The following is a 24931-nucleotide window of genomic DNA, read 5'->3' as shown; positions in this document are numbered from 1 at the left end:
CCAGGAAGACCCTGCTCCTTCCGCCCGGTGTGGCCCAGCCCAGAGCGTCAGGGCCAGGGGCTCAGCGCAGGCTGATGGTCCCACTGGTGGTTGGGGGGCCCGGCAGCTGGGGCCACCACCCACCCTGTGGCCGGCTGAGCTCTGTGCCGGCCTGTCCAGGACCTGGCTGGGTGAGGGCTGTGGGCGGCAGCGGTGCAGATGGGCAGCGTGGCAGAGGCTGTGACGGGCTCCTGTGAGGCCCCCACCCCCACTCCTTGAAGGCAGATGAGCTGCTGTTTCTCGAGGGGGTTCACACAGCCCCTCAGACACCAGGGCAGGTGAGGCCAGCAGACAGCTGGGGCCTGGGACACTCTGAGGAACCCCGGGGCATTGGCCCTGCGACCACGGGCTGCCCTGGCTCCTCCTCCCCAGGTCTCTGGCCCCCCTGAGCGCTGGCCTTGATCCCCCTCCCTTCAGGCCGCTCAAGGCCCCATGGGGGATAGGGAGGGTGGGGAGAACGGGAACCCAGGCAGGGTGCCTCGGGGGCACAGCAGGCGGGCGGGACACCGCACCTGGCAGGCTACTCTTTCCGCAGGCAGGGCTGAGTCACTCCTCCCGGTGGTGCCTATGCAAAGCAGCCCACTGCTTCCTGGAGCCCGGAGCACACGCTGAGCCCCAACAGGGAAGCGGGAAGCGGCCCTCCCAGCCAGGCCCCCGGGACACCCTGGGCCTGCAGGCGCACGGAGGCTTGCAGGCAGCTGGCTGGGGCTGGGGCCGGGCGCAGGGTGGGAGGCCGAGTTTGGGGGTGAGCAGGCCCAGCAGCCTGGGGAGCAGCTCTTTGCCCACCAGTGCACCCCAGGGCTGCACAGGATCCCCCATGGGGTTGGGGAGGTCAAGGCCAGGCCGGCTCCCTGCAAAGAACGGGACTGGGCTGGACATGCTTCCGCGTGTGAGTGGAGCAGCGCCTGCCAGTGGCCAGCCCACGGGTGCCCGAGGGGTGTGGGCAGCGGCCAGAGCCCCTGGCCAGTAGGGGCTCCCTGAGGGGGCGGCACCAGGGGGCACAGTGTGCCCAGGAACCGGTGCCCCTCCACGCAGACCGATCCCTCTGGGGAAAACCGCCAAACCAGGGGCATAAAATATGAAAAGCAACACAGCACCAGCAAAGGTGCAAGGAATGGCCTGTCTCCGTGGTGGGGACGCCCCGGGAGCTCCCTCCTGAGTCTGCCAGCCAGGGGGGCCGGGGCACTCGCAGGCCCGGGCGGCATGTGGGGGCAGGAGACCCCCACCAGGAGTGAGACACGTCCGCCCTCCCCCCGTGCAGCAGTAACCCTGAAGGGCCACACCCGGGCCTGCTGGGAGCGGGAGGGACCCCAGTCAGAGCAAAGCTGGGAATCCCCAGAGCACACAGCCCAAGATTCGCACAACAGATTCCTATCTCAGGGCTGGGGGCGGGGGGGGGGGCGGCGATGTGTCTGCTTTGGATGTAAATGACACGGAGCACCTTCCTCCAGGCCCCGAGGGACCTGGACCTGCATCTGGAAGGCGTGTGAAGAATCCCACAAAATTCACCGCTTACAGGAAGAGGAGCCGTTTCTGAGAAAACGGGAGCGTACCCGGGCAGACCTGGCCCTTGAGCAGGGCTGAGGCGGCCGCGGCCCTTAACCCCCAGGCGCAGGCCGGGCCCTGCACACGCCCCGATTCCGTCTGTCCCAGATCACAGGCCAGGGGGCGAAAGAGCAAGGAGGGCCGGACCAGACAGCAGAACTGTCCAGGAAAACTTCCAACATAGCGGAACTGCCATAACCAAGATGAAAAGTTCAGCACGGGGGACTGGTGTCCCGGAGCCTGGTGCAGAGGCGGCCCGGGACCAGCAGTGGGAGAGGCGCCCGCCCCGCTGCCTCCCAAAGCCAAGCGGGTGGGGGGGAGGGGGCGAGGCGGAGGCTGCCGGGAAGGAGGGAATGACTGACGTTTCTCCTCCCTGACTGGCGGCTCCCCGTGGGAGGTAAAGGACTCCGCAGGCCCGCAGGCAGGAAGGACAGACGGCCAGAGGGGCAGCGGCCAGACTGGGGCAGGTGAGCCCAGGGGCTAAGACGAATGGCCTCAACCCTCAACCCCACTCCTCCTCGGAGAATCGGTCCCTTCCAAAAACAAGCACGAAAAGGACACTTGTCCACCAAAAACTCATCTGGGTGCCGCACCACCAGGCCCCTCCCCAGGCTACATCCTCAAGAACACGTTTTCAGCTGGAGGCCAGCGTGGGCCACACCGAGTGGGGGCGGGCAGGGCTGCCAAAACACGACGCAGACAGACAGACAGACAGTCAGCCAGGCACGGCCCAGAAAACGAACAGCACGGCGCTGTGATAACGGTGCCGCCCAGGGGGGAAAGCACGGTGACCCGTGCAGGGTCCGCAGAACACCCACAAGGGGAACAGCAAGTCTGACCCCCACCCCGCACGCTGGGGCAGTTTCCCCGCGGGGGGGGGGGGCACACTGAGAAGAAAGAACAGAAGGGACTGCTTTTCATGACCGAGGCAGAGGTTTCTCCAACAGGAAACAAAGTGCGAGTCCTACAAAGAAAAATTGATGTAGAAAACAGGTCCAGTGAGTAATTCTCGGGCGTCAAAACACTGGAGGGAGAACCGAGGCAGAGGCCGACCGCAGGGTGAGACACTTTCGACCGAGGCACCCGCCCAAGGACGGAGCCCAGAGATGCCAAGTCCACGGGACAGGCCACGGAGACATTTGGCCAAACATGAAAACAGTGCTTTGCAAGAGCACGAGTCACAAAGTACCCAGCTGTGGGCTGTGAAAAAGAGAGACATTTACTGAAGATACAAGATACAAGACACACTGTACACAGGACAGCGACGCCGCAGTCCCCCTCAGAGTAGGCACCTGGGGACTCACACAGGTCTGCCTGTCGCCATCAGCTGCTCCGTTACATTTTCCTGAATCTCATTGATGGTCTGAAATCTCTTCCCTTTCAAAGCTGATTCGAGTTTGGGGAAAAGAATGCAGTCACACAGTGCCAAATCCGGGCTGTAGGGGGCTGAGTCACCTGGGTGATCTGACATTTCGCCAAAAACTCTGCACGAGACGTGCTGCATCAGGGGCGGGTCGTCGAGACGAGGCTGGCAGTCACCGGCTGCCCGCACGCAGCTGCGGCCTCTGAATCACCCAGATAATGTCTGTGAAGTGCTCAAGCTTAACACAAAATCTGATGCCGATTTGTGGCTCTACTCGCTCAGTCACTTTGAATGTGACGACCACACAGTACACAGGCTCACTCAACAGTCTCTACTGTCCCACTGACGAGTACAGTGACGTCGTCATCATTCACACACGTACATCCCAGCCCACTCTCCGTGGCTGCCAGGTTACACCCACGTCGTACAAACTGTTCTCCCTGTACTAACAGTGGCTGGACCTTTTTCTGCACAGACCTTGCAGGCTCACACGGACCGGAACCACAGAGAGACACTGAGCTTGGTGAGTCATCAGGGAAACGCAGCAGGGAGCTGCGATGCAAACTTTCTGCTGCTCTGTGGGAAGGGCCAGGGCGAGAGACAGACGGCGCGCCCAAGCCCCGCGGCGGCGGGAAGTCGCTTTGGGAAATGGCTGGGAGTGTCTCCCGGAACCGAGTGAGCTGCCCAGCAACCCCTGGCGGGAGAACGGAGTGACGTGTTCACCAAGTTCCGGAACGTCCGCAGCAGCACTGATGTGACCGTCTGAGTGAGAGACCATGTAAATCTGCCGACAGCAGCGGGAACAAGGAAACGTGGCTGAGGAGGAGGTTCAGCCACTCGCGGAGAGCGAACTGGGCCACGCATCAGACCCCGCTGTCCAGCCCAGTCGGGGTCCTTCCGGGACGCAGGGCGGGCTAACACCGAAACCGTGGTCCGAGTTATTCTCACTTCAGTCGGACACAGGGCTGACGATTTAACAGGAGAAGCTGACGAGGACCTCGGAGATGAGAAACGTTCTGGAGAAACTCACGGCCCACGCACCAGGAGGAATCGCGGGGAGGATGGAACTCGAGCCTTCGACCTGCTGGAGCGTCTGCACTCACGTGCGTGTCGGCGGCCGGCAGCACTGTCACACAAGGAGGGGACGCTGGCAGCCAGGAAGCCCCCACGGGCCCAGCCTTGCGCTCTGGGCAGAACAACAGGGCCAAACAACGGAGACACTGGCGGCAGCTTGTCTCTGCACATGGGACAGCAAGACGGCGCCTGCGGGAGGGCGGCCTGACCCCGCGATGGGGGCCTGGCGAGGGGGCGACCTGGACTCGGAGAGAGCGCATGCCCGCCAGCTGAGGGACGCCGGCGATCACCAGCGGCCACTGGAAGCTGGAAGGGACAAGCAGGGCTCTTTCCACAGTGCTCAGCCCGGCCTCCGGCCCCGGGAGAATCTGCCTCTGTCCTCTGAGCCGCCACATGGTGGGGCGGGGGGAGGACTGGACACGGCGGCTAAGGAGCCCAGTTACGTGAGGCTGTGGGTGCCCGACCGATCGGCACTTCACTCCTAGGAAGACGCCTGCACAAAGCCGCACGGTGTACACAGAAAAGGAGACACTTTTCAAAATAGGGAAAAATCAGGAAATGACCCAGATTTCCTTCCAGAGGTGAGTTGATACACGGCAGGCTGCCAGGCCTTGGTGACAGACAGAGTAGACCAGACCGGCGCTGTCCCCGCAGGCCCTGGGGCTCAGGGGGCAGCTCCGGGTGGGGGGAGAGGCATGGCACACACTCATTGCTGGAGCCGGCTCGGTCCCCGATGCCTGTGACCTGGGGGTGGACAGGCCACCACAGACACACAGGCGGTTAGAGATCTGCTGGAGTCAGGGCCACAGAGGGCAGAGGCCGGCCCCCCAGCAGTGGAGCTGCCGTGGGTCCGGGGAGGCGAGTGCCACGGGCAGGGTGGGCGGGGCCCGGGCCTGTCCGTCGCACATGCCCCCAGCCTCCGCTGCAGGCCAGGCCCCGTGGGAAGCGGCAGGGCGCCGACCCAGCTGGGCCGCCCCATCAACACGCACTCGGAGCCTGGGCCCAGCGCAGGCCCCAGGCTGCGTAGGGTCAGGTCCCTCACCGAACCAAACGCAGGAGTCCAGAGACATTCTAGTCTCGCCCTCAGTCCCCTACATCCGTACTACACCCCACGGGACGGCGAGACAAAGGCTGCCACCCGTGGGTCCTGTGGAGGGGACCCGGGTGCTTGGCTGGCTCCTGAACTGATGCAACAGAGCCCACTCTCCCAACGAGCTGGCTGGGCCCGGGGAGCCCCAGCCCCTGCTCAGAGCTCAGGCCAGCACCCCACCAAGACTCGCCCCGGAGCCCGGGCACGCGGAGCAGGCCGTGTGGGGCAGGCGGCGGCCGGGGTCGCGCCCGGAATCACGGTGGACAGTGGGTGCACGTTCGCCACGTCTGCGCCGGAGAGTTGCGCGGCGTTGGGGACCGAGCTGTCTGCGCGATGAAGTGACACGCAGGAGCTCTGTCCTCCCGCCAGACCGGCTGCGAGCCGGCCGACTGGCGGCCAGTGCAGGGGCTCGGGCAGGGGGCCGGCAGGTACCTTTCTGTCTCTGAGGTTGCAGTGCTGCGGGAGGGCCGTGCGCGGGGGTCCAGGCGCCCGCTCGGACAGGGCCGAAGGGCACCTCACTTTCAGTGGCTGAATGTCCAAGAGCGGTGAGGAAAAGTTAGGGTTGGAAATGGGCGGCATTGGCTTCTTGGCTTTCCGGACACCGACACCTTCCACGCAGAGGTCGGACCCATGGACCTGCGGCGGGTCCACCACAGGCTGCGGGGGGGTGGGGGGAGCCAGGGGCGAGGTTAGGGGTGCTGAGCTGCCCCTCACCGGGGCCCAGCGCCCCCCTTTCTGGATCTGCGGGTCAGTCAGGCATAAGGCCTCAGAGAAGCATCGGCCACACTTCCGGAGGGCTGGGCTGCCCGCGGGGCCCCTCAGCAGGGTCCCACCCACAGAGCCAGAGGCCGAGCCTTGCAGGGAGGCCTCCTTCAAGGCCTCGGGACGTGGCTGTCCCTGAAGGGACAGAGGAGGACGTGGTAGTTCCTGAAAGGAGCCCAGAGCCCAGGGGCATCTCTGCAGCCCCGTGGCCCCCTGGCTGGGTCTGTGCGAGGTGGGCCCCCGGCCCGGCCCCCGGCCTGCAGAGCGCCCTCCGGAGGCGGGAGTCTCGCTCCCCTGCCACCGCCGGCCCGGCCTCACCTGCCTCCACAGCAGCTCGAAGTCGCCGATGTCGCAGTTGCGGTCGCCCTTGCGGTCCACGACCACCTTGATGGTGTCCTCCTGGACCCGTGCGCACAGCCGGGCGGTGACCGGCGTGGACGCGTGCATGGTCGGGCTGGAGTTGATCTCGATGAGCCAGGGCCGGAAGTCGCGCCCCAGCACGAAGTCGGCGCCGTAGAGCTCGAAGCTGCCCTTGCGCGGCTCCACGTGGTCCTGGGCCACCCGCATGGTGTGGGTGACGGCCCGCTTCATGGACGGGTAGATGACGCTGCCCCACACGGACCCGCGGCCCTTCCTCTGCAGGTACTCGCGGAAGGTGCTGCTGGTCCACATGTTGTGCTGCGGCAGCAGGGGGCTGCGGCCCTTGTCGTTCTGCAGGTGCCTCTGCACGGAGTTGTTGCACAGGTGGACGGCGCTGTGGGGGAGCAGGGTCAGGGCAGCCCCGGGCGCCCAGCACGGCCGGACCCCAGGCCCGCCGCCCCCGGCACCAGCCGCCCCGGGAGACCTGAGAGACCGCACCAGGGCCAGGTCCGAAACCCACCAGCACAGGGACACCACCTAGGGGTCCGCGAGCCTCAGTCTCCCCTCCGTGCAGAGCAGCAGAGACGGGCCCCTGAAGAGCCCGCTGAGTGGGAAAGAGCCACTGAGGTTCCCAGGGACCTCCTTTGGACTCAGGCCCCGTCCTGAGCGATGAGGCAGAGGCCGAAACCCTGCGGGTCTCTCAAGCCCATCCCACCCACGTGCGTCTGGGGCTTTTCCATCGGGTCTGGGGGCCGCACCGCTCCCGGGCTTCTGGGTGAGTTTTACTTCCCTCGGACACAAAAGGAAAAGGGAACAAGTAACGCTGGAGAACCTGGGACCCGAGCACGTCACGCTAAGGCCATGGGCATGCGGGGCTCGCCCCGTTCACGAGTACAGGGGCTCCCCGCCAGCCTGGGTGGGGGCCGGGGTCCCAGGTGGAGCAGCGGGGCTTAGGGATGGGAGGGAGGTGCTCCCGGAACTTTCTGAAGACACGCTCTTCATGGGAGTACAGAGTGCGGGGTTCGAGGGGCAGCAGGCCTGTGCCTGGCCCTTGGGAGGGAGGTCCCATGGGCACCCGGACCCTGGTGCCCATGTGCCCCGTGGTGGTGGCAGCGGCAGACACAGCCCGGGCGCCTGGCCCACACTCCCACCCAAGGCCCCGCGCCAGAGGCCCACCCACCTGTCCAGGTTGTCCAGGGAGAAGCGCCGCGTCGAGAACCGCAGGTAGCTCTCCTTGTAGAACCAGATGGTCAGGGGGTTCCAGTCGGTGACCAGGAACCACTGCCTGATGTCGAACTTGGTGTCGTAGATGAGCAGCGGGGTCTCGATGTACTTCTGCACCACCCACCTGTTGTCCCTGGTGGACAGGTGGTCCGCGGCCACCAGCTCCAGGATGTCCTCCACGCGGTCCATGCACACGATGTCTGCGGGAGGCGGTGCTCAGCCCTCCGCCCCTGGGCCCCCTGGCGGGGAGGGGTGCGTGCGGGCAGCGAAGGCTGGGACCCGGGTCCAGGCAGCCGTCAGCGCAGCCCCGGGACTCTGGGGAGGGCTAACCAGCAACGCTCAGAGCAACGGCCGGGAAGGTCAGTCCAGCTGAGATGCCTGTCCCCAGACCCAGGGCTGCGGGGCGTCCCGAGCCGCCAGGGAACCCGGTGTCCAGCCCCCTCCACACCCACGGCAGGCTGTCCGGGCGGGCTGTCCCCTCGGACCCCAGCCCTGGATGCGGCGGACACCGGGGACTCACCTCGGCCCCGGGACTTGGCCGCCGGCTTGACGATCCAGATGTTCCGGAGCCCGTCGATCTCCGTCTGAGGGCTCACGGCCGAGATTTTGTTCAGCAGAGCCTGGCACCGCGACAGGTGGTTTCTGGAATCGGAGATGAAAGCATCGCCACTAAAATACAAAGCGCGGGACGCACGTGAGGTTCCGGGGTGGCTCTCGGGCTCCCCGGACCGCAGGCCGGCCCGTCCCCCAGACCCTCGGGGCCCCGGGGGCGCCGGGCGCTTGACCTTGCAGGGCCGCTCCTGGCTGGGCGGTGCGGACACCGGGTGCCCACGTGTGAACCCGGCCACACAGGCACCCCAGCTGCGCCGTGCCCAGGCCAGGTAAATGTCCTGCACCCAGAGGTGCGTCCTGCCCCGCACACCCGCCGGCCCGGCCCAGAGACCGCCCCTCCCCCACCGGCCGCGGCGGCGCCCTCACTGGACGAGGGAGTAGTACTGCTGGGTCAGCTCCTGCCACTCGTCTTCCGTCAGGTCCTGGGCCGCGTCCTCGGAGACGTCGATGTCCTCGTGCTCCAGCCGCCCCAGGTAGGCCCGGCACACCCTGCAGGCCGCGTCCACCAGCTGCCCCGACAGGCCCGGGGGCTGCGGGGCGTCCACGGCACCTGGAACCGGAGTGCAGGCACCGAGCTGTGGCCCCGCTGGCCCCCAGGCCTCTCAGGTGACCTCCTGTGGGCAGCGCTCAAGATGCCACACCTGTCTGGATGGGGGCGTCCCCTCCCACGGGGCCCTCGGTGAGCACCCAGCACCCCCCACCCTCCGACTGGACTCGGCCCTCGGGGCGGGGACGCGACCGTGTGTCTGCGAACCCCCCGACGCGCCCTCCTCCGAGCTCGGCCTCTCGGGGCGGCCCAGTGAGCGGGCGGTGGACAGACCGTGTCCACTCACACGGCGCAGCACCGCTCGGCAGTGGAGCGAGTGCAGGCCTGGGCCGTGGGAAGGTGCGGAGGAAGCTGAAGTGCCCGTTTGTGAGGGACCCGGCCGTGCGACTCCAGCCCTGTGACACCCCGGAAAGGGCAGGACCGCGGGGACGGGACGGCGCTGTGGTCGCCACGGGCTGCGGAGGGAGGAGGAAGCCTTGGCAGAGCCCGGGCTTCGGGGCAGTGAGACTCCTCCGGGTGGCACCGCAGCGAGGGACACGTGGCTGAGGACGCACGGCCCCGAGGGAGCCTGGTGCAAACCGTGGACTCCGGGTGGCGGTGACGCGCCCACGTAAGTGCTCCAGTCACAACCGACCTCCCCTCTGCCGGGGACGCTGATGGGGGGGGACCGGGCACGTGAGCCCGGTGTGGGGGGTGAGGCTCAGCACCTCAACCTCACTGTCACTCACTGGGACCCTAAATCTGCTTCCGTGACGGGAACAACTGCCCCCAGAACCTTCCTTGGGTTTTCCGGCCTGAAGCCGCGGAGAACCTGCCCCGTCCGTGGGACCGCCGGAGCAGGCCGGGGGCCAGGGCACGCTCACCTTTCTGGCTGCTGGGGTCACTGCCGCCTGCCGCCGCCTCCCTCCTGCTCTGGGCCTTGCCCCGGAAGCACTGCTGCTGGCTGACCACCCACTTGAGGATGCTGGAGGCAGCCGTGCGCCGGAAGTCATCTGCAAAGGCACCAAGGCCTCGCCCCCTCTGCCCCTGCCCGGCCCGGGGGCCTCAGCCCGCACCCGCCCTCCACAGCCCAGGCGTCCCACAGCCCACCTCCCGCTCCCACGCCTCTGTGGGGGGGGTGTTCAAACACACCCAGCAACAGGCCCACAGGCAGAACCCAGGCACTGCCCCCGCCCCCCCGGGCCAGAAGGCTCCGCCTGGACCACAGCCCCGAGGTGCCACTCGACCCTCCCAGACCCTCCCTGGACCTCCCTGTGCCGGCTGCCGGGGTTCTGAGCGCCCACCCAAAACAGGAGGCAGCTCTGGGGGCCGCACACCCGGAGCGAGCCCACCCCTCAAGGCCTGTCCCCACCCCACCCACCCAGACTCTACCCTGTGCCCTCCTCAGATTCCAGCATCTGCCCCCAACCTGCTCCTTCCTCACCACAGCGGAGGCTGCCCCACCCGACACCCGCCCCCAGCAGCTGCTGTCCCTCTGGAAGCATCTAGAACCTGAGCTCCGCTCCCTACCTGCCCCCTGCCCCCAGCCCCAGCCCCTCCCTCCTTCAGAACACATGCCCCTGAGCTCCCACAACACTCCCTGCCCCTCTGTCCCAGGACCCTGGACACACAACCCGAACCCAGCTGGCTCTTGGCCTGCTCCCCTCCCGGCTCCCCCAGGCCCCTGGCCGCAGGCCACCGCAGCACTGGTCACCTCTGACGCCCCCCGGCCCTGCTGGTTATTTGCTCTCTGGAGCCCGGGTGGGGTGAAGGCACCCCCAGGTCGGGTGCTGAGGAGCACGGGCCGCCCCTCAGCAGACCGGCCCACCTGCCCTGACCGCCTTCTCTCTCCTGCGGCCTGTCGGTGGGCCCACCAGGACCCCCCCCCCCGTCCCAGACCAGAGCTTGTGGTCCCCAGCTTGCCCGAGATGCTCAGACGCAGCCCCCGCCCCCCCAGGCTTCCTCTCCAAACCGCAGCCTCCCCCTTCCCTTGCTGCCCATGGAAGTTTCTGCACAGCCCTCGCCACACATATGGGACTGAGCCCCCAGGTCTCGGGATGGGACCAGAGCCTCTGCCTTCACTCCAGCCCCAGCCCCAGCCCCTCAGCCAAGGCCCGCCCCACCTCCCTTCCCAGGCCCATGCGGCGAGTCAGCAGGGAGGCGACCCAGAGGCCCTGTGCGTGTCCCGGGCACAGGCCGGCTACCCACCCAGGAACTCTTGCTTTTCGCTGTCGGAGCAGAGGCCGTAGCAGCGCGGGAAGAAGGTCTCGGGGTTGTCCTGCACGTACCAGGGCAGGCTCCTCAAGTTCAGGCACAGCCCGATCTCCAGAGAGAGCGGGGAGTCCCGTCAGGCCCCCTGCTGCCTGGGGCACCCGGACTGGCCCCTCCTCCCCTGCCAGTCCCCCCACCCCCCGGCCAGCGGCCCCCAGCGGCCCAGCAACCCCCCCGCCCCGTGGGCCGGCCTGGGGCCTTGGGCTCTTCCTCTGGCCCATGGCAGGCGTGGCCCGGGCTGTCGGCCACCCGAGGGCACCCAGGGTGGTGGGTGCACTCCCTTCCCAGGGGCCTGAAGGTGCCCCGACTCAGGCCCAGGGGGGCAGGAGCAAGCCGGAAGGGCGGCTGTGCAGCTGCGCCCACCCCTCTGGCCCTGTGGGTGTGACCTCTGGTTACGGAGGCTCGGCGGGCAGCCCCTCACCCAGGTCCAGCTCGCTGCTCCCGTTTGGGCTCACTGCTGACCCCTCCAGACGGGCGTCCTTGCAGGGAGCCCAGCCTGCTGGGGCCCCCACAGGCGCCATCCACACTGCAAAGCTCGCCATGGCCCAAGGCCTTGTGAAGACGCAGGGGGGGGGGCTAGACCGCCACTGGGAGCCGTGGGGGCAGTGGTGGGCCTCGTCCCCAACCCCCTCCTGTGCCATCCTTGTCTGCTGAATGAGTCCCCGGATAGTTGCCGGGAAACCCTCTACTAAACCTCCCCAGTGGGTACGTGCAGGCCCTGGGTGGGCCCCACCCCTGAACCTGAGTCCCCGGGGAAATGGGGGGCAGCCCCCCCCAGGAGGTGCTGTGGGGCTGGGAGGGGGGGTCGGGAAGCCCCTGTCACTGTCCCTGCAGCTGTAAGTCGCCTTGGGGGAAAGTGAGGGTGGCCACCCCTCCTCAGGACCAGAGTCCCCTGGGCCCAGAGCCGGGGTCTCGCCCTGTCTCACACTTGGCCTGGACGCCCAGAGGCGGGCGTCACTGTGGTCGAAGGGTCCCCCAGGCACATAGTGAGGGGCATGCGGGCTCTGAGGGCCGGTGGGCAGGGCAGGTGCCATCGACCCTGGGTGCTGGTCCTGGGTGTGGCCCCTGACGGGGCAGCGGGAGGAGCCCCCCCCCCGCCGGGGTGGTGGTCCCTGCGCGGCAGCCCCACTGCAGCCGCCCGTCCCCCCACCTTGGTGGTGAAGGACGCCGTCTTCCCGTAGTGGTTCAGCGCCTGGTCGCCGGTCAGGCTGTGGTAGTCGACGGCGTCTTTCTTGATGGTCCAGAGGAAGTAGGGGGTCTCGTGTTTCACCAACCTGGACTGGCGGGAAAACCTTCATCAGGACCGGCGCTGCAGGGCCGCGTCCTCGCTCGGTCGGGAGGTGACCAAGAGCAAAGGGAATCGGACCGTAAGTGACAACTCGGGGCTTCTGACTGCATGTCTCCCTTTGCCCGGCCACTCGGAGGCTGGAGGCCCGTGTACGCGGCTGGAGGCACCGTGACCACAGGCCTCACTCCCAAGGAGCAAACTCAGTGGGGGCGGGGAGTTCAGGCACCAAGGGGCCGGGACCGAGCGTGAGGTCGGAGCAGCCGGCTGGTGGGAGCCCACGTGGGCTCCGGGGCGTGTGCTCGGAGGGTTTCCTGACCTGGGTGCCCCTCCTCCCTGGACCCACAGGGACGAGGGGCTACACAGGGGCCGAGCCCGGGGTGCCCGTGCTCGGAGGTTACAAACAACGGCACACACTGGGTCAGACACTCTCGCTAAAGAGGCACGAAGAAGTGAAAACTTTCTTCAAAACGCCACCCACAGAGACGCCCTCTGACCTCCGTGAAGACACTTGGGGTCCTTCTCTGCAGGCCTGCAGCCCACTTTAGGGCACCGGGGAGCTGGCGCCATGTCCCAGCCTCATGCTGGCCCCTCACTGAGGGCGGGCTCAGCGCAGGGACGTGTCACTTTGCTGGGGGGACTGGCAGGGCCGAGGTGCCGGGCACCAGGGAGGGAAACCGCGTTCAGGACGGGGCTGCCTGGATCTGGGGCCCCCGCGCCCCAGCCGGTACTGCACACGACGCCACTCGGGGTCGCCCAGGCTCACGTTTACGGAAACGAATCAAACAGTGTGCCCTCGGCCTGTTCCAGCCCCCGTCCGTCTTCCTGCGTGTGATTTTGGCTGATCTGTGGGTTCCTCACCCTTCTGGGCATCACAGCTTTTATTCATGTTTATTTATAATTTATTTCATTTAATTTAAATTTATTTTATTTTACTTGTTTTATTTTTTAAATATTTTATTGATTATGCTGTTACAGCTGTCCCATTCCCCCCCTTCATTCCCCTCCACCCTGCACACCCCTCCCCCACCATTCCCCCCCTTTACTTCATGTCCCTGGGTCGTAAATGTAAGTTCTTTGGCTTCTCCATTTCCTATATTATTCCCCCTCCCCCTGTCTATCTTCTACCTACTATTTATGCTGCTTATTCTCTGTACCTTTTCCCCCTCCCACTTCCCTGCTGATAACCCTCCATGTGATCTCCATTTCTGTGATTCTGTTCCTGTTCTAGTTGTTTGCTTAGTTTGTTTTTGTTTTTCTTTTAGGTTCAGTTAATAACTGTCAGTTTGTTGTCATTTTACTATTCATATTTTTATCTTCTTTTTCTTAGACAAGTCCCTTTAACATTTCATATAATAAGGGTTTGGTGATGATGAACTCCTTTAACTTGGCCTTATCTGAGAAGCACTTTATCGGCCCTTTCATTCTAAATGGAAGCTTTGCTGGATAGAGCAATCTTGGTTGTAGGTCCTTGGCTTTTATGAATTGGAATACTTCTTTCCAGCCCCTTCTTGCCTGTAAGGTCTCTTCTGAGAAATCAGCTGACAGTCTGATGGGAACTCCTTTGTAGGCAACTATCTCCTTTTCTCTTGCTGCTTTTAAAATTCCTTCATTTGAATCTTAGGTAATGTAATTATGTGCTTTGGTGTGTTCCTCCTTGGGTCCACCTTCTTTGGGACTCTCTGAGCTTCCTGGATTTCCTGGAAGTCCATTTCCTTTGCCAGATTGGGGAAGCTTTCCTTCATTATTTGTTCAAACAAGTTTTCAATTTCTCGCTCTTCTTCTTCTCATTATGGTACCCCCATGATTTGGATGTTGGAACATTTAAAGATGTCCTGGAGGTTCCTAAGCCTCTCCTCATTTTTTTGAATTCTTGTTTCTTCATTCTGTTCTGGTTGAATGTTTATTTCTTCCTTCTGGTCCACTCTATTGATCTGAGTCCTGGTTTCCTTCCCATCACCGTTGGTTCCCTATACATTTTCCTTTATTTCGCTTTGCATAACCTTCATTTTTTCATCTAATTTGCGACCAAAATCAACCAATTCTGTGAGCATCCTAATTACCAGTATTTTGAACTGTGCATCTGATAGGTTGGCTGTCTCTTTGTTGCTTAGTTGTGTTTTTTTCTGGAGCTTTGATCTGTTCTTTCATTTGGGCCATTTTTTTTTTTTTTTGGTCTCCGGGCGCCTGTTATGTAGCCAAGGGTGGAGCCTCAGGTGTTCACCGGGGTGGGGCCACCCACGTCGCTGGGTTGTGACACCTGCCACAGCTTTTAAACCACAGGCGCTGAAGCGCGCCAGCCCCGGGCTCGGCGTCCCGCCCCTTCCACGGCATCTCCACGGTAACGGAGCCCGGCGTGTTGCATCTCCTCCCCGGGGACTGCGTCCCCTGCAGTCATGAAGTGACGCCGCATCATTCAAGGTGGCCCGCCTGCGTCCTGCGTGAGGAGGCCTTGGTCTCCACACCCGCCCTCGGGTCGTCACCGCAGGCTGAGCTGCCGCCCTGGTCCTGAGGCCACTCTGGGCTCAGCTCTGCTCGGGGGTCAGTGTGCGGCCAGCAGCTCAGCCGCCCCGGCCCCCCGAGGGAGAGGCACGCTCTCCCGCCTGCTCCTCGCGGGGCGCACGGGACGAGTACACGCATGCATGCCCACTCGCACACACGGGTGTGTCCTGCAGCTTGCCACCCAGGCCGTCTGATCCCCAGCCCGGCTCTGTGGTGGCCACTCAGGAGGCCTGGTGTGACCCCGGCCCTGTCCCCCCAGCCCCGGCCCAGCGGGCAGCACGAGGCGCAGCTCGGCCCCGCCCCCGGGACGTGCGGGAACCTACCATCATGTCGTGGATGCTGTCTGTTTCCTCCACGGCCACGTCCTGGTTCTCTTTGCCTTCGGCACGTTTACTTTCTGCAAACACACGTGGGCGACGTCCCCGAGTCACGACCTGGACGTCTGGCCACCAGCACCCACTCCTGCACTGCCGCCACCACGGCCACGCAGCACCGGTTTCCCGGCGACCTCGTGTGCAGGAGCCCCGGTGGGCCCTGAGGTGGGGCAGGGTCAGTCGGGCTCCGTCCCAGGGGTCCCAGTGCCAGGGTCAGGGCCGGGGGTGGGGGACGGCAGGGGTTGGCGTGGGCCTGGAGGACCGACAGGGAGCTGAGACTGGAGGAGGGATGGTCGGGCAGGCACGGCGGGGACACCGAGCGGTGGCCAGTGCCAGGGCTGGAAGGCACTCGCCCAGCACCCAGATGCCTGGAGGGGAGTGTTGGGGGCGAGCTCAGGTGTGGGCAGTGGGGTCCTCCCCCGAGGGAGGCCCGAGTCACAGGGCCTGTGGGGTCAGCACATGGCCGGGCCCTGGAAACAGACACACAGACATCGGACACGGAGGGACAGAGGCTTCGGTATCTACCAGCGGCCCCTTCAGCTTCGTCGTTGGCAATGACCCTGGGCAGCAAGTGGGACCTCTTCTCCACCCAGCCCTTCCGGCGCAGGGTGGCGCGGATCACGGGGTAGTGTCCGTAGATGCAGAAGATCTTCTTCTCCTCCAGTGAGAGAGCGCGTTTGCAGGGAGAGGACGGGAGAGCAAGTGAGCTCTTCCTGTAAGGGCAGTTCTCGAAGCCCCGCGAGGGGGTGCATGTCACGGGACACACCCAGGGACCTCCGAGGACACACGGACCCAGGTGTGGGGCCGGGCCCACCCCTGCCGGGCGCGTCTGCACCCTCGGGGGCCCTGCATGCTCTCAGCCCCCCTCCCACACACATGGGGGGCGCCGACACCCAGAACCGCAGTGCTCCCGAGACCCAGGCTGGACTGGATCTGGTTACGGGGCCTGAGAACAGGAGAGTGACGATTGTCTGCAGCCCCTGTGGCCCATGTGGCTGAGGACGCAGGCTAGACACACCTGGGCCGGGTCCCCAGGGGTGGCAGCTGTGGGGCACAGTCAGGAATCACTGTGAGCTCAGCAGTGAGCTTGGGCCCTCACGAATTTGTGGGAGCAGGCAAGGGGGTTGAAAAAGAAGGGGGACGTGGCTCAAACTCAACTAACTAGGCGTCCCTAATTAGTTGACCTTGAATTAATCCAAAAGACAGACCATCCTGGGGGCGCCGCACCTAATCAGGGAACCCCTTAAAAGAGGACTGGAGCTTCCTGAAGTTAGAGACTCACAGCAGCAGAGCCTCTCTCCCTGTGGCTGGCTTTGAAGAAGGTGCCCCAAATGCTAAAGCCCCGAGGAATGAGTTCTGCCAACTGGTGAGGGACTGAGGCAGGGGTCCTTCCCCAGTCAAGCCTTCAGATGAGCCCTCTGCCCGGCTGATGCTCGACTTCAGCCCTGAGAGGCCCCGAGCCGCGGGCCCGGCCTGCACAGCTGACCACAGAAACTCCCCGAGAATGAATGGGGTTGAAGCAGCAAAGCTCTCGGGGGCTCCTTACTCAGCACACCCACACTCCTGCCCCCTCAGACCCGGGACCCGTGGCCAGAAGCTTCGAGTTCACGTTCCCACATCCGGGAAAGACCTGGCTGGTCAGTGGAAGCCTCCTTCTGCTCTGAAAATCTATCCACAGCCCGTCCCAGCTGACTCACAGCAGGGCTGCTGCCTGAGAGCCCCGCACCCTGCAGCCCCTGCCCTGCCCTCATGCAGCCCAGTCGGTCACTGTAGAAAGACTGGCTGATGTTACCAAGTCAGCTGCACACCACACCTCAGGGAGCCACAGAAAGAAGGACAGCAGGGGACCTGGCTCCCGCACTCGGGGAGGGGAAGGCAGTGTAATTGTTGAAAGCGATCTCGGTCGGGAGGGAAAATGAGGCAGACAGACAGACCCTGTGAGTGAAGGCAGACCCCCTGGCAGTTTAACTGGATCAACACACTTCGTGTGGCAGCTACAAAGCGCAGAGCACCAGGCTAGATTTTGTAAAAGCTCCTCGTTACAAGAAGAGACAAAAACACAGGCCTACAGATGGGTAGGAAAGGGAAGAGGCTAAACCTGAGACAAAATAGACTTGGGGACAAATGAACGTCACGAAAGACAATTATTTCACGGTTTAAAGAGTCAATTCAGCAGAAAGATACATTTGCACGCACCCATTATTAATAAGGCAGTAAGTCATTTACAGTGAAAATGAACAGGATTAAAGGACATACAAATCTGCCCTGGCTGGTGTGGCTCAATGGACTGAGCGCAGGCCTGCGAACCAAAGGGCTGTGGGTTCGATTCCCAGTCAGGGCACATGCCTGGGTTGTGGACCGGGTCCCCAGAAGGGGGTGCACGAGAGGGAACCACACATCGATGTTCGTCTCCCTCTCTTCCCCCTCTCTAAATAAAATATTTAAAAATAAAAGAAAAGACAAATCCGCATTAAAACGGGGTATTTAACATGTCTCTCTGCATGCAGACGAGAAATTAGTGGGCACAGACAGAGACAAGCAAACAGGGGACTCGGCCGGGCAGCTGAGAAGATGGCGGTCGCACTGCCTCTCAGGAGAACTGGTCCGAACACAGCTCAGCTGGAGAACGAGGGACAGGCCACGCCCTTGGCCGCAGGCAACCAGCCCAGAGATCGGTAACGAATAACCAGAAAAAGTATGGACGTTCCCAGCTGTACTTGTAAGCAGCCCGTGAGCCATCAGCAACCGCAGGGATGTGCAACACGGTCAGCTGACGCTCCGCGGAGACCCCGCCCACGCAGGTGCACGCGGGCGCTGACAGTGTCATTCCCACCCCTCGGAGGACAACTGCATCTGAAACTTCGTGTGCTCGGGTTTGTCACTGAGCTGTTAGGGGCAGCGAGGGGGGGCACAACTGGCACCAGGATTGGGGGGCAGGGGGGCAGCCTAGGGGCAGCTCCCCAGTGTGACGGACGCTCCTCCACCAGGACTGTGGTGGCTGCAGCCCCACGACACGTGCCACCTGAGGACAAGTGCATGGCGATCTGTCCTTCCAGGGAAAGGACCGAGCACAGGTCTGCGCTTTGCACTGGATGGGCTCCCGTGGCCCCGGCCTCCTGAGCAAGGCCATGGACGCTCGGCCTGGGACGTGGGGGCCACACAGGTGGGCCCGAGTCACCAAGCCTGTCTCTGACACAGAGCCCGCGACTGGAAGTGCGCCCACGGCGGGACACGGGTTAAACTTCCACGGCTTACGGGTTGATACGTTCCCCACATTGAGAATGCCCCTATTTCCAATGTCCAGCAGAAATAAAAAGTAAAAAGTAACTCTGGTGCCGGCCTCCACGTGGGGCCCCGCAGGGTGGGGACGGGGTCAGAGCCCAGGACTCACTCTCCAAATTGCAAAGTCAATTTCTATTTTTGAAAACTGTTCCTCTCCACCAAGCAAGCCCCAAAGAGCATTTACCTTGATTGCCTTTTCGGTCAGTTGTTTTGCTATTTTGTATTTGTCTAACTTGAGGGAAGAAGACCAGTCTTGTAAAATTCCTCGTTTTAATTCTGCTGAAGAGAAAACAGACATCAGAGAACAGACACGGAGGCAAACAGACCCTCCAGACACCAGGTGGAGTCACATTACCCGGCTGTCCCCACACACATCACCCAGCTGTCCTGGGTTCGGGGACTGGCCCAGGGAACCCAGCCCAGAGCAGCAAGTGCAGCCCCACCTCTGCCCCCAGGCTCCCCCACAGCCCAGCTTGGGGGCATGCTCTCTCCTCACAGGGGCCCCCACTGCTCTGCAGCCTTACAGTGGACTGCCCTCAAGCCCAGCCTGGGCCAGCCCCCTCAATTCCTTCCTGGGACCCCAGCCACAAGACCCCCATCAACACACATCGAGTTTCACCAGCTTGAAAATTAAAATGCAGACCCTCCTCCCTGCACCCTGCACACTCCTGCCACCAACCTCTCCACACCATCTGTGGGGCCCTGCCAGACACGCTCATGCAAAGGTCACGCATGCACAGGCTGGTCCCACGCCACTCCCAGGGGCCTGGCCTCTGGTGGCACTGGACACCCATGGTCAGCCCCTCCCCACCCTAACCACTGGGGGGCCCAGGCCCGGACCCCAGATCTCATGCTTGATCTGACAGCCTTGAGCATCTCTTCCCAGGTGGTGGCTGTAAATCCCCCTACCCCGGGTGGATGCCCCTGGAGAGTGTATCCCACCCAGACCCCCAACCTCCCGCTGCCTCCTGGACCCACAGTCCCTGGCTGTCCAAGGTCAGTCTCAGGTGGGACAGGCCAGCAGACATGCCACCTATCTGCCCCTCCTGGGGACACCTCCACCCCTGGGCCCCCGAGCCCCACGACCCCACGGCCACATGGCCACACGGCCAACAGGCTCAACCCCCGAAGCCCCGCCCCTCCCCGTGAGGCAGTCGACCCCCGACCCCGCCCGGTACCACGCAGGGCAGTGAATCTGCATGGGGGAGCCGGGCACTCGGCTGCGGAAAACGCAGCGTGTGCGGCCCCAGCTGGGGCCGGGCGCCACAGGGGAACGGAAGGAGAAACGCTCTGCTCTGTGAAGGAGGAAAAGGAAAGGTCGCCGACCGGGAAAAATACCGACCACCCCGCCTCCGACAGCCGGACCCAGAGGGGCTGCGGCGATTCCGCTTGCACGACATCTGAGCTGGAAACACTGACCTATGCTCACAGACCTCGGCGGGGGGGCGGACAGGAGAAAACCGGGGTGCGAACGCCCAGCAGCACTGCCCTGAACCCGCCGAAGCCAGGCCGGCGGGGCCACAGGACAGTCAGTGCCGGCTGTGTTTCCGGCACAAAGAGACAAGCCCACAAAGTCGGGGCGGGTGGGGCCCGAGATATGAACGTGATGGACGACCAGACGTCACCGGCTCCACGGCCCCACACACGCCGTAACTCCAGGACATGGGGAGCACTCACCAAAACTGGGCCCAGAGAAGATTCTGCCCCTGATGACATGCCGTTAGGTTAGTGATCAATACCAGGACCAAGTACCAAACAGAAAACCACCCCTCACCACGCAGGGCCGAGGAAGTGGCGGAGTCGCAGAGCCGGTGCAGGCCTCCCCTGGGTGGTGGCTGAGATGCCAAACGCCGCCCCCGAGGGCCGCGGAGCTGCGGTTACAGAACGGTTGTGCCCCAAATGCACACTTATTACAAGACCTTAAAGGCTTAAAAAACGTGGCAGGAAGCAGCCACCTCCAATTACAAGAAATTCCAACCTCCAATTACAAGAAAATTAATAAAAAGGAGACATTAATGAAATATTTTCTAAAATTTCAATAAAGAGAATCAACCAAGCCGAGCACTGAAGGCTCATGAAATCAATGGGCAATCGGCGAAGCGAGGAATGAAAAAGAAAAAGCATGAGAAAGGAATCATCGGGCAGGAAACCCTTACTTGGATGTTTACAAACTAGGAGGATAATATGGGCTTTATGGCCATAAACTAGAAATTTAGAAAAAAGGGATGGCTGTTGAGAATCAAGGACAACCAGAGACCAGCCCTGAGTGAACGAAACCGGTTCAGCCATTCCAACAAAACTCCCCTCAGCTTCTTTGTTCAGACTAACAACGGGGTTCAGGGCAGGCCCTCCACAATGGGCTACTTTGCCGTGTTGACTATTTATGAATTAAAGTTACTTAAGAGAAAGCCGGTGCCAGAAGGACGCTCTGACCCCCCTGGACCGCTCTGACCCCCCTGGACCGGCCCCTGCCCCAAGAGGAGGAGAAGGGGGTTCAGGGCTGAGAAACAAACTAAGTAACAAAAAGGTAAACAGAAATTCCCCTGAATGTCCAAACATTAAGCAGCATGCTTTTAAAATAAAAAGTGAAGCAAAGCAATTTTTGAAATGGTTTGAGTTCCATGGTAATGAAAACATGACATGTCAAAGCATCGTCATGCAGCTGGACCATGGTCAGAGGGAAGTTTATAAACTTGAAATGCATATATCATGCAAATTATCTAAGCTGCCATATCGAGAGGCTGGAAAGAGAACAAGCAAACAAAGAGGCAGAAAATGCTAAAGAGAAGAGAAGAATTCGATGAAATAAGAAACAAAGGTACTCTAGAGAAAAGTAAACAAAACCGAAGGTTGGAGCTCCGAAACACTTAAGTTGGTAAACCACTGACCGGGCTGGTCAGGAGGAAGGAGGACGAGGACGCAGGACCCGCCGACGTGAGGAAGGAATCAGAGTGGGGAGGCCACGGCCCGCGGCGCACACGGATGATGACAGGAACATCCACGTGCCGGGGAATTTCCTGGAAAGACACGGCTGGGAAACTGACATTGGGAAACAGGAAACCAGGACCTGTTTGTGTTAAAGAAAATCCACAATTTGAACGTCTCCCCCAGTGAGAGCTCCAGGCCTAGATGGCATCGCAGGTCAATCCGTCCACATATTTAAGGGAAAAAACTGCCTTCTGTAAACCCTTTCACCGAATAGGAAAAACGAACTCCTTTCAAGTCTGTTCATGAAGCCGTGAATTTAATGCCCAGACCTGACAAGGACATCACAAAGAAGGAATAGTAAAGGCCAATCCCGTTGGTAAAAATGGACACAAAAATGCCAAACAAAAAAATTGTCAATCAAATCCAGTGACATATGAAGGAATACGGCATGACCCTGTGGGGTTTGGCCCGTGTGACTGCAAAGTTGGTTTAGTATTTGACAATCCATCAACGTAACCCACCACATTCATGGACTAAAGGGAAGAATGTATTATCATCATCTCAACCGATGCAGAAGGAAGTGCGTGAGAAAATGAAATGGCTATTCAATAAAAACTGGCAGTAAATACAAGGGAATCTCCTTTAAAGCTCCCAGCAGCATCAGGCTTCACGGTGAACTACCAGGCACTTGGCCCCACGGTGTGGGGTCAACAGCAAGAGGTGTCCACTGTCCCACCTGCATTCAGCACCACAGCGAAAGGGCCAGCCAATGCCACCGTGTGCACAGATGGGAAAGAGTCGTGGGTGACTAAGCAAGTAACAAATCTAAATGAATCTACACACTACCGTAATTAGTGAGTTTATGGAAGTCACCAAATACCCAGTCAGAAAACAGAAATCAGTTGGATTTCCATACACTGGAAACAGCCAGACAATGAAACCCTAGAATGGCGTCTACGACAGCATCAAACACGTCAAATACCTGGGAGAGAATCGGACGAAAGGGGCTTCACTACCGCGCACGGAAGCGCACACGGCTGCGGACGAGAATGCACTGAACGGGGCCGGGCTGCAAGACTCCGCGCGGCCACGACGCTATTTCTTGCCCAGACCGAACTCTGTAGGGTCAGCCCGGCGGGGTTAGTGTCTGTGCGCGTGTGTGAATTCACGGCGTGACACTGACATCTATATGGCAATAGAACCCGAGAAGACCGAGACAGACCTTGAAGAACAGTCAGAAGACCCGCAGGGGACGGTAAGACGCGTCGCCAGGCCGGGGCATTGCAACAGGCCCGCAGGTCGACGATGCGAACGGAGCCTAAACGCGTCTGCGCCAGATTTGCACGGGCACCAGCCCGGCGGGCGCCGGGCGTCCGGGGCTCGCTCTGCGGACCGCGCACCTGGGCAGCTGGGGGCGCGCGCGCGCGGTACTGACTGTTGTCCTCTCGCCAGTCTCCCTCCGAGGAGGCGGACAGCAGCCTCTTCCTTTCCCCCGGCTCCGGTGCGGCCTCTGGCAGCTCGCCCTTCTTCCCCCGGGCTCCGGGCCCTGCACGGAGAGCGTATCGGCGGGGATCCAAGCCTGGGGCAGCGGCCTGCGCAGGTTTGGGGGGCTGGCGTGGGCCCGGGGGACAGGTGTGGGATTCGGGGGCAGGTGCGGAATTGGGGGGCAGCCGCAGGGCCGGGGCGGCTCTAGGCAGGTCCGCAGGTCCCAGGGGCGAGTCTGGAATCCCTGGGGCGGAGCGGGGCTGGAACTCTCCGGGAACGGCGGGCCAGAGGTCCCGAGGGCGGTGGGACTGGGCGTGAAGTCCCGTCCGGGATCCGCGGGCACCGGCCGTGTGGGGGAGGGGAGCCGCGCTCACCCAGGAGTGGCCCCCAGGATCGAACAGGGCTCCCGCCCCCAGCCGCGCCGCCGGGCGTCCTGAGGTTGCCCCGGGAGAACGGCGACCGCTGCTCCGGGCTTTGTACCGGCGGGGGTCGCCGGCGGCGGAGCCGGGAGCGCGCGGAGCGGCGGCCGGCGCGGGGCGTCGGGCTGCGCGGGCGCGCGGGGGGTGCGGGACGCGGGGCGCGGCTCTGGCTGCGGCGGGGGCGCTGGGCGCGCGCGGGGCCGAAGGACGGGGAGCCCCGGCGGGGCGCGAGGCTGAGTTCGGGGCTTCGGTCCGCAGGGCGGCGGGGGCTGGCGTGGGGGCGGCGGCCAGGGCGCCGGGACGTGCGCGCCATGGTGTCCTCCGGGAGGAGGGTCCGCGAGTGGCCGTGCCGCCCCCGCCCCGGGTCACGCGGTCCCGCCCTTGTCCGCTGTTGGGGTCACACAGGCCCGCCCAGACAGAGCTGCACCAAGTCATAAAGCCCCGAGGGTCACAACGGGCCCCCGCCCCCCAAGGGGCCAGTCCGGGTTGCCTGGACGGGCCCCGCCCCGCGACCCTCACTCCTGGTGTCCCCCAGCTGGAGGGCCCTGGGCCCTGGGTTTGGGATCGCACAGCCCCATCCACGCCGTGGCCCTGAGGGCCGGCGGCAGCGCGCTGCTGTCACCTGACTGGCTGGGGGCATGGGGTGGCCAGTTCAGCCCCCTAGTCCCTCGGTAAAGCCTAGGACGGCCTCAGCGTCCCCAGGTCACCAGAGGGCCCGCGCTGTCCCCCCCCCAGGTTCCGGGTCACCACGTTCCCCGCCACCAAGGCGTCCCGCAGTCCTCCCCGAGTTCGCGTCCTTCTTGATCCTCATCTCCCCTCTGCCCCACCTTTGTGGGAGGGGCGAGTTGGAAAGACACGCCCACCCCCTTAGGTGGTGCTTGGGTCCATTTCCAAAACCTAGTTGTCACCTCTGTTCGGTTTTCAGTTATCTTTATTCTTTACCTAACTTCCCAAGGTAACCCCAAAGTGAGGTTCTTCTCCCACTTTGAAGAGATTGTGGAGGACTCAGCATGGGGGGGCGGTTCCTCCCCTGGGGGGTCCCCCTTCCCCCCCACTTCGGGCTCCCACCAGGCTCCCCCGTGGCCCCAAACTGGCCTCAGGGGTGGTTGTATAAATCGAGAATAGAGCAAAGGTGGCTCTCACCTCCACCCACCTTCCTGGGCTTCACCTTTCAGCTTTTTCGGAACCTGAGCGAGGGGACACCTGAGCCACATTTACAGGTTAACTCATTTGCTCAGGCAGTATTGACGGTATCGAAGACACTGTCAACTGATGAAGAATCATAAATCTTTAAGACCCCATATGTCTAGATTTTTCACGCTCTCTCTGAAATAAAGCACAAGCCAGTATTAAGCCCACAGGCGCCCCATGACTCTAAGATTTTGCGGAAGCCCAGAAAGACATCAGCATTGTCTGGGCTGTCCCGGCGGCCTCGTCCCTGCTCTGGAGCACCCCCACCTGGCCTCCTCCCTGGGAGCCGTGGCTGGGTGGGGCCCACACGTCCGCAGGTGACAGCCACGGGCTGTAGCATTTGTCCACCCGGCCCCCTGCCTGCCCTTGCCTTGGGGAGCCAGGGCAGAGAAGCGGGGGGTCAGTGCAGCAGCTGGGGTGCTTCCTTGGCTGGCACTCCCCACCTTTCAGGTGTCTTACCTGCTCCTTGTTGGGCCGATAACAGTGTGGCAGCTAGTCATTCGTGCTCAGAACGGAGGAAGCAGGGGGACCCTGAGTCCTCCACACCTGGCGGCGCCAGTTAGCCCTCATCTCCCGGGGCTCCTGCCCTGTGACCCTGA

At 62.7% G+C, this 24931-nt stretch overlaps 1 protein-coding gene across 1 annotated transcript; it reads right to left on the bottom strand.

Annotated features, from left to right (window-relative positions):
* Positions 1 to 1551: 1551 nt before the first annotated feature.
* Positions 1552 to 23454, bottom strand: TTLL8 (tubulin tyrosine ligase like 8). The gene is made up of 16 exons (XM_053661891.1): positions 23097 to 23454; positions 22673 to 22783; positions 18494 to 18585; positions 15553 to 15685; positions 14977 to 15050; positions 12017 to 12145; positions 10804 to 10918; positions 9480 to 9608; positions 8436 to 8619; positions 7978 to 8126; positions 7414 to 7657; positions 6192 to 6627; positions 5544 to 5768; positions 4659 to 4765; positions 4231 to 4327; positions 1552 to 1773 (listed from the first exon to the last, which is right to left on the bottom strand). Exons 1-16 carry the CDS (start codon positions 23452 to 23454, stop codon positions 1552 to 1554), a joined length of 2805 nt encoding a protein of 934 aa, XP_053517866.1.
* Positions 23455 to 24931: the final 1477 nt, after the last annotated feature.

This window comes from Artibeus jamaicensis, unplaced genomic scaffold (genome assembly GCF_021234435.1).
Source record: "Artibeus jamaicensis isolate MK-2021 breed Jamaican fruit bat unplaced genomic scaffold, CSHL_Jam_final contig_233, whole genome shotgun sequence".
In the NCBI taxonomy this organism is placed as follows: Eukaryota; Metazoa; Chordata; class Mammalia; order Chiroptera; family Phyllostomidae; genus Artibeus; species Artibeus jamaicensis.
Note: the sequence above shows the minus strand (reverse complement) of the source record. Positions and strands in the feature narration are given on the sequence as shown.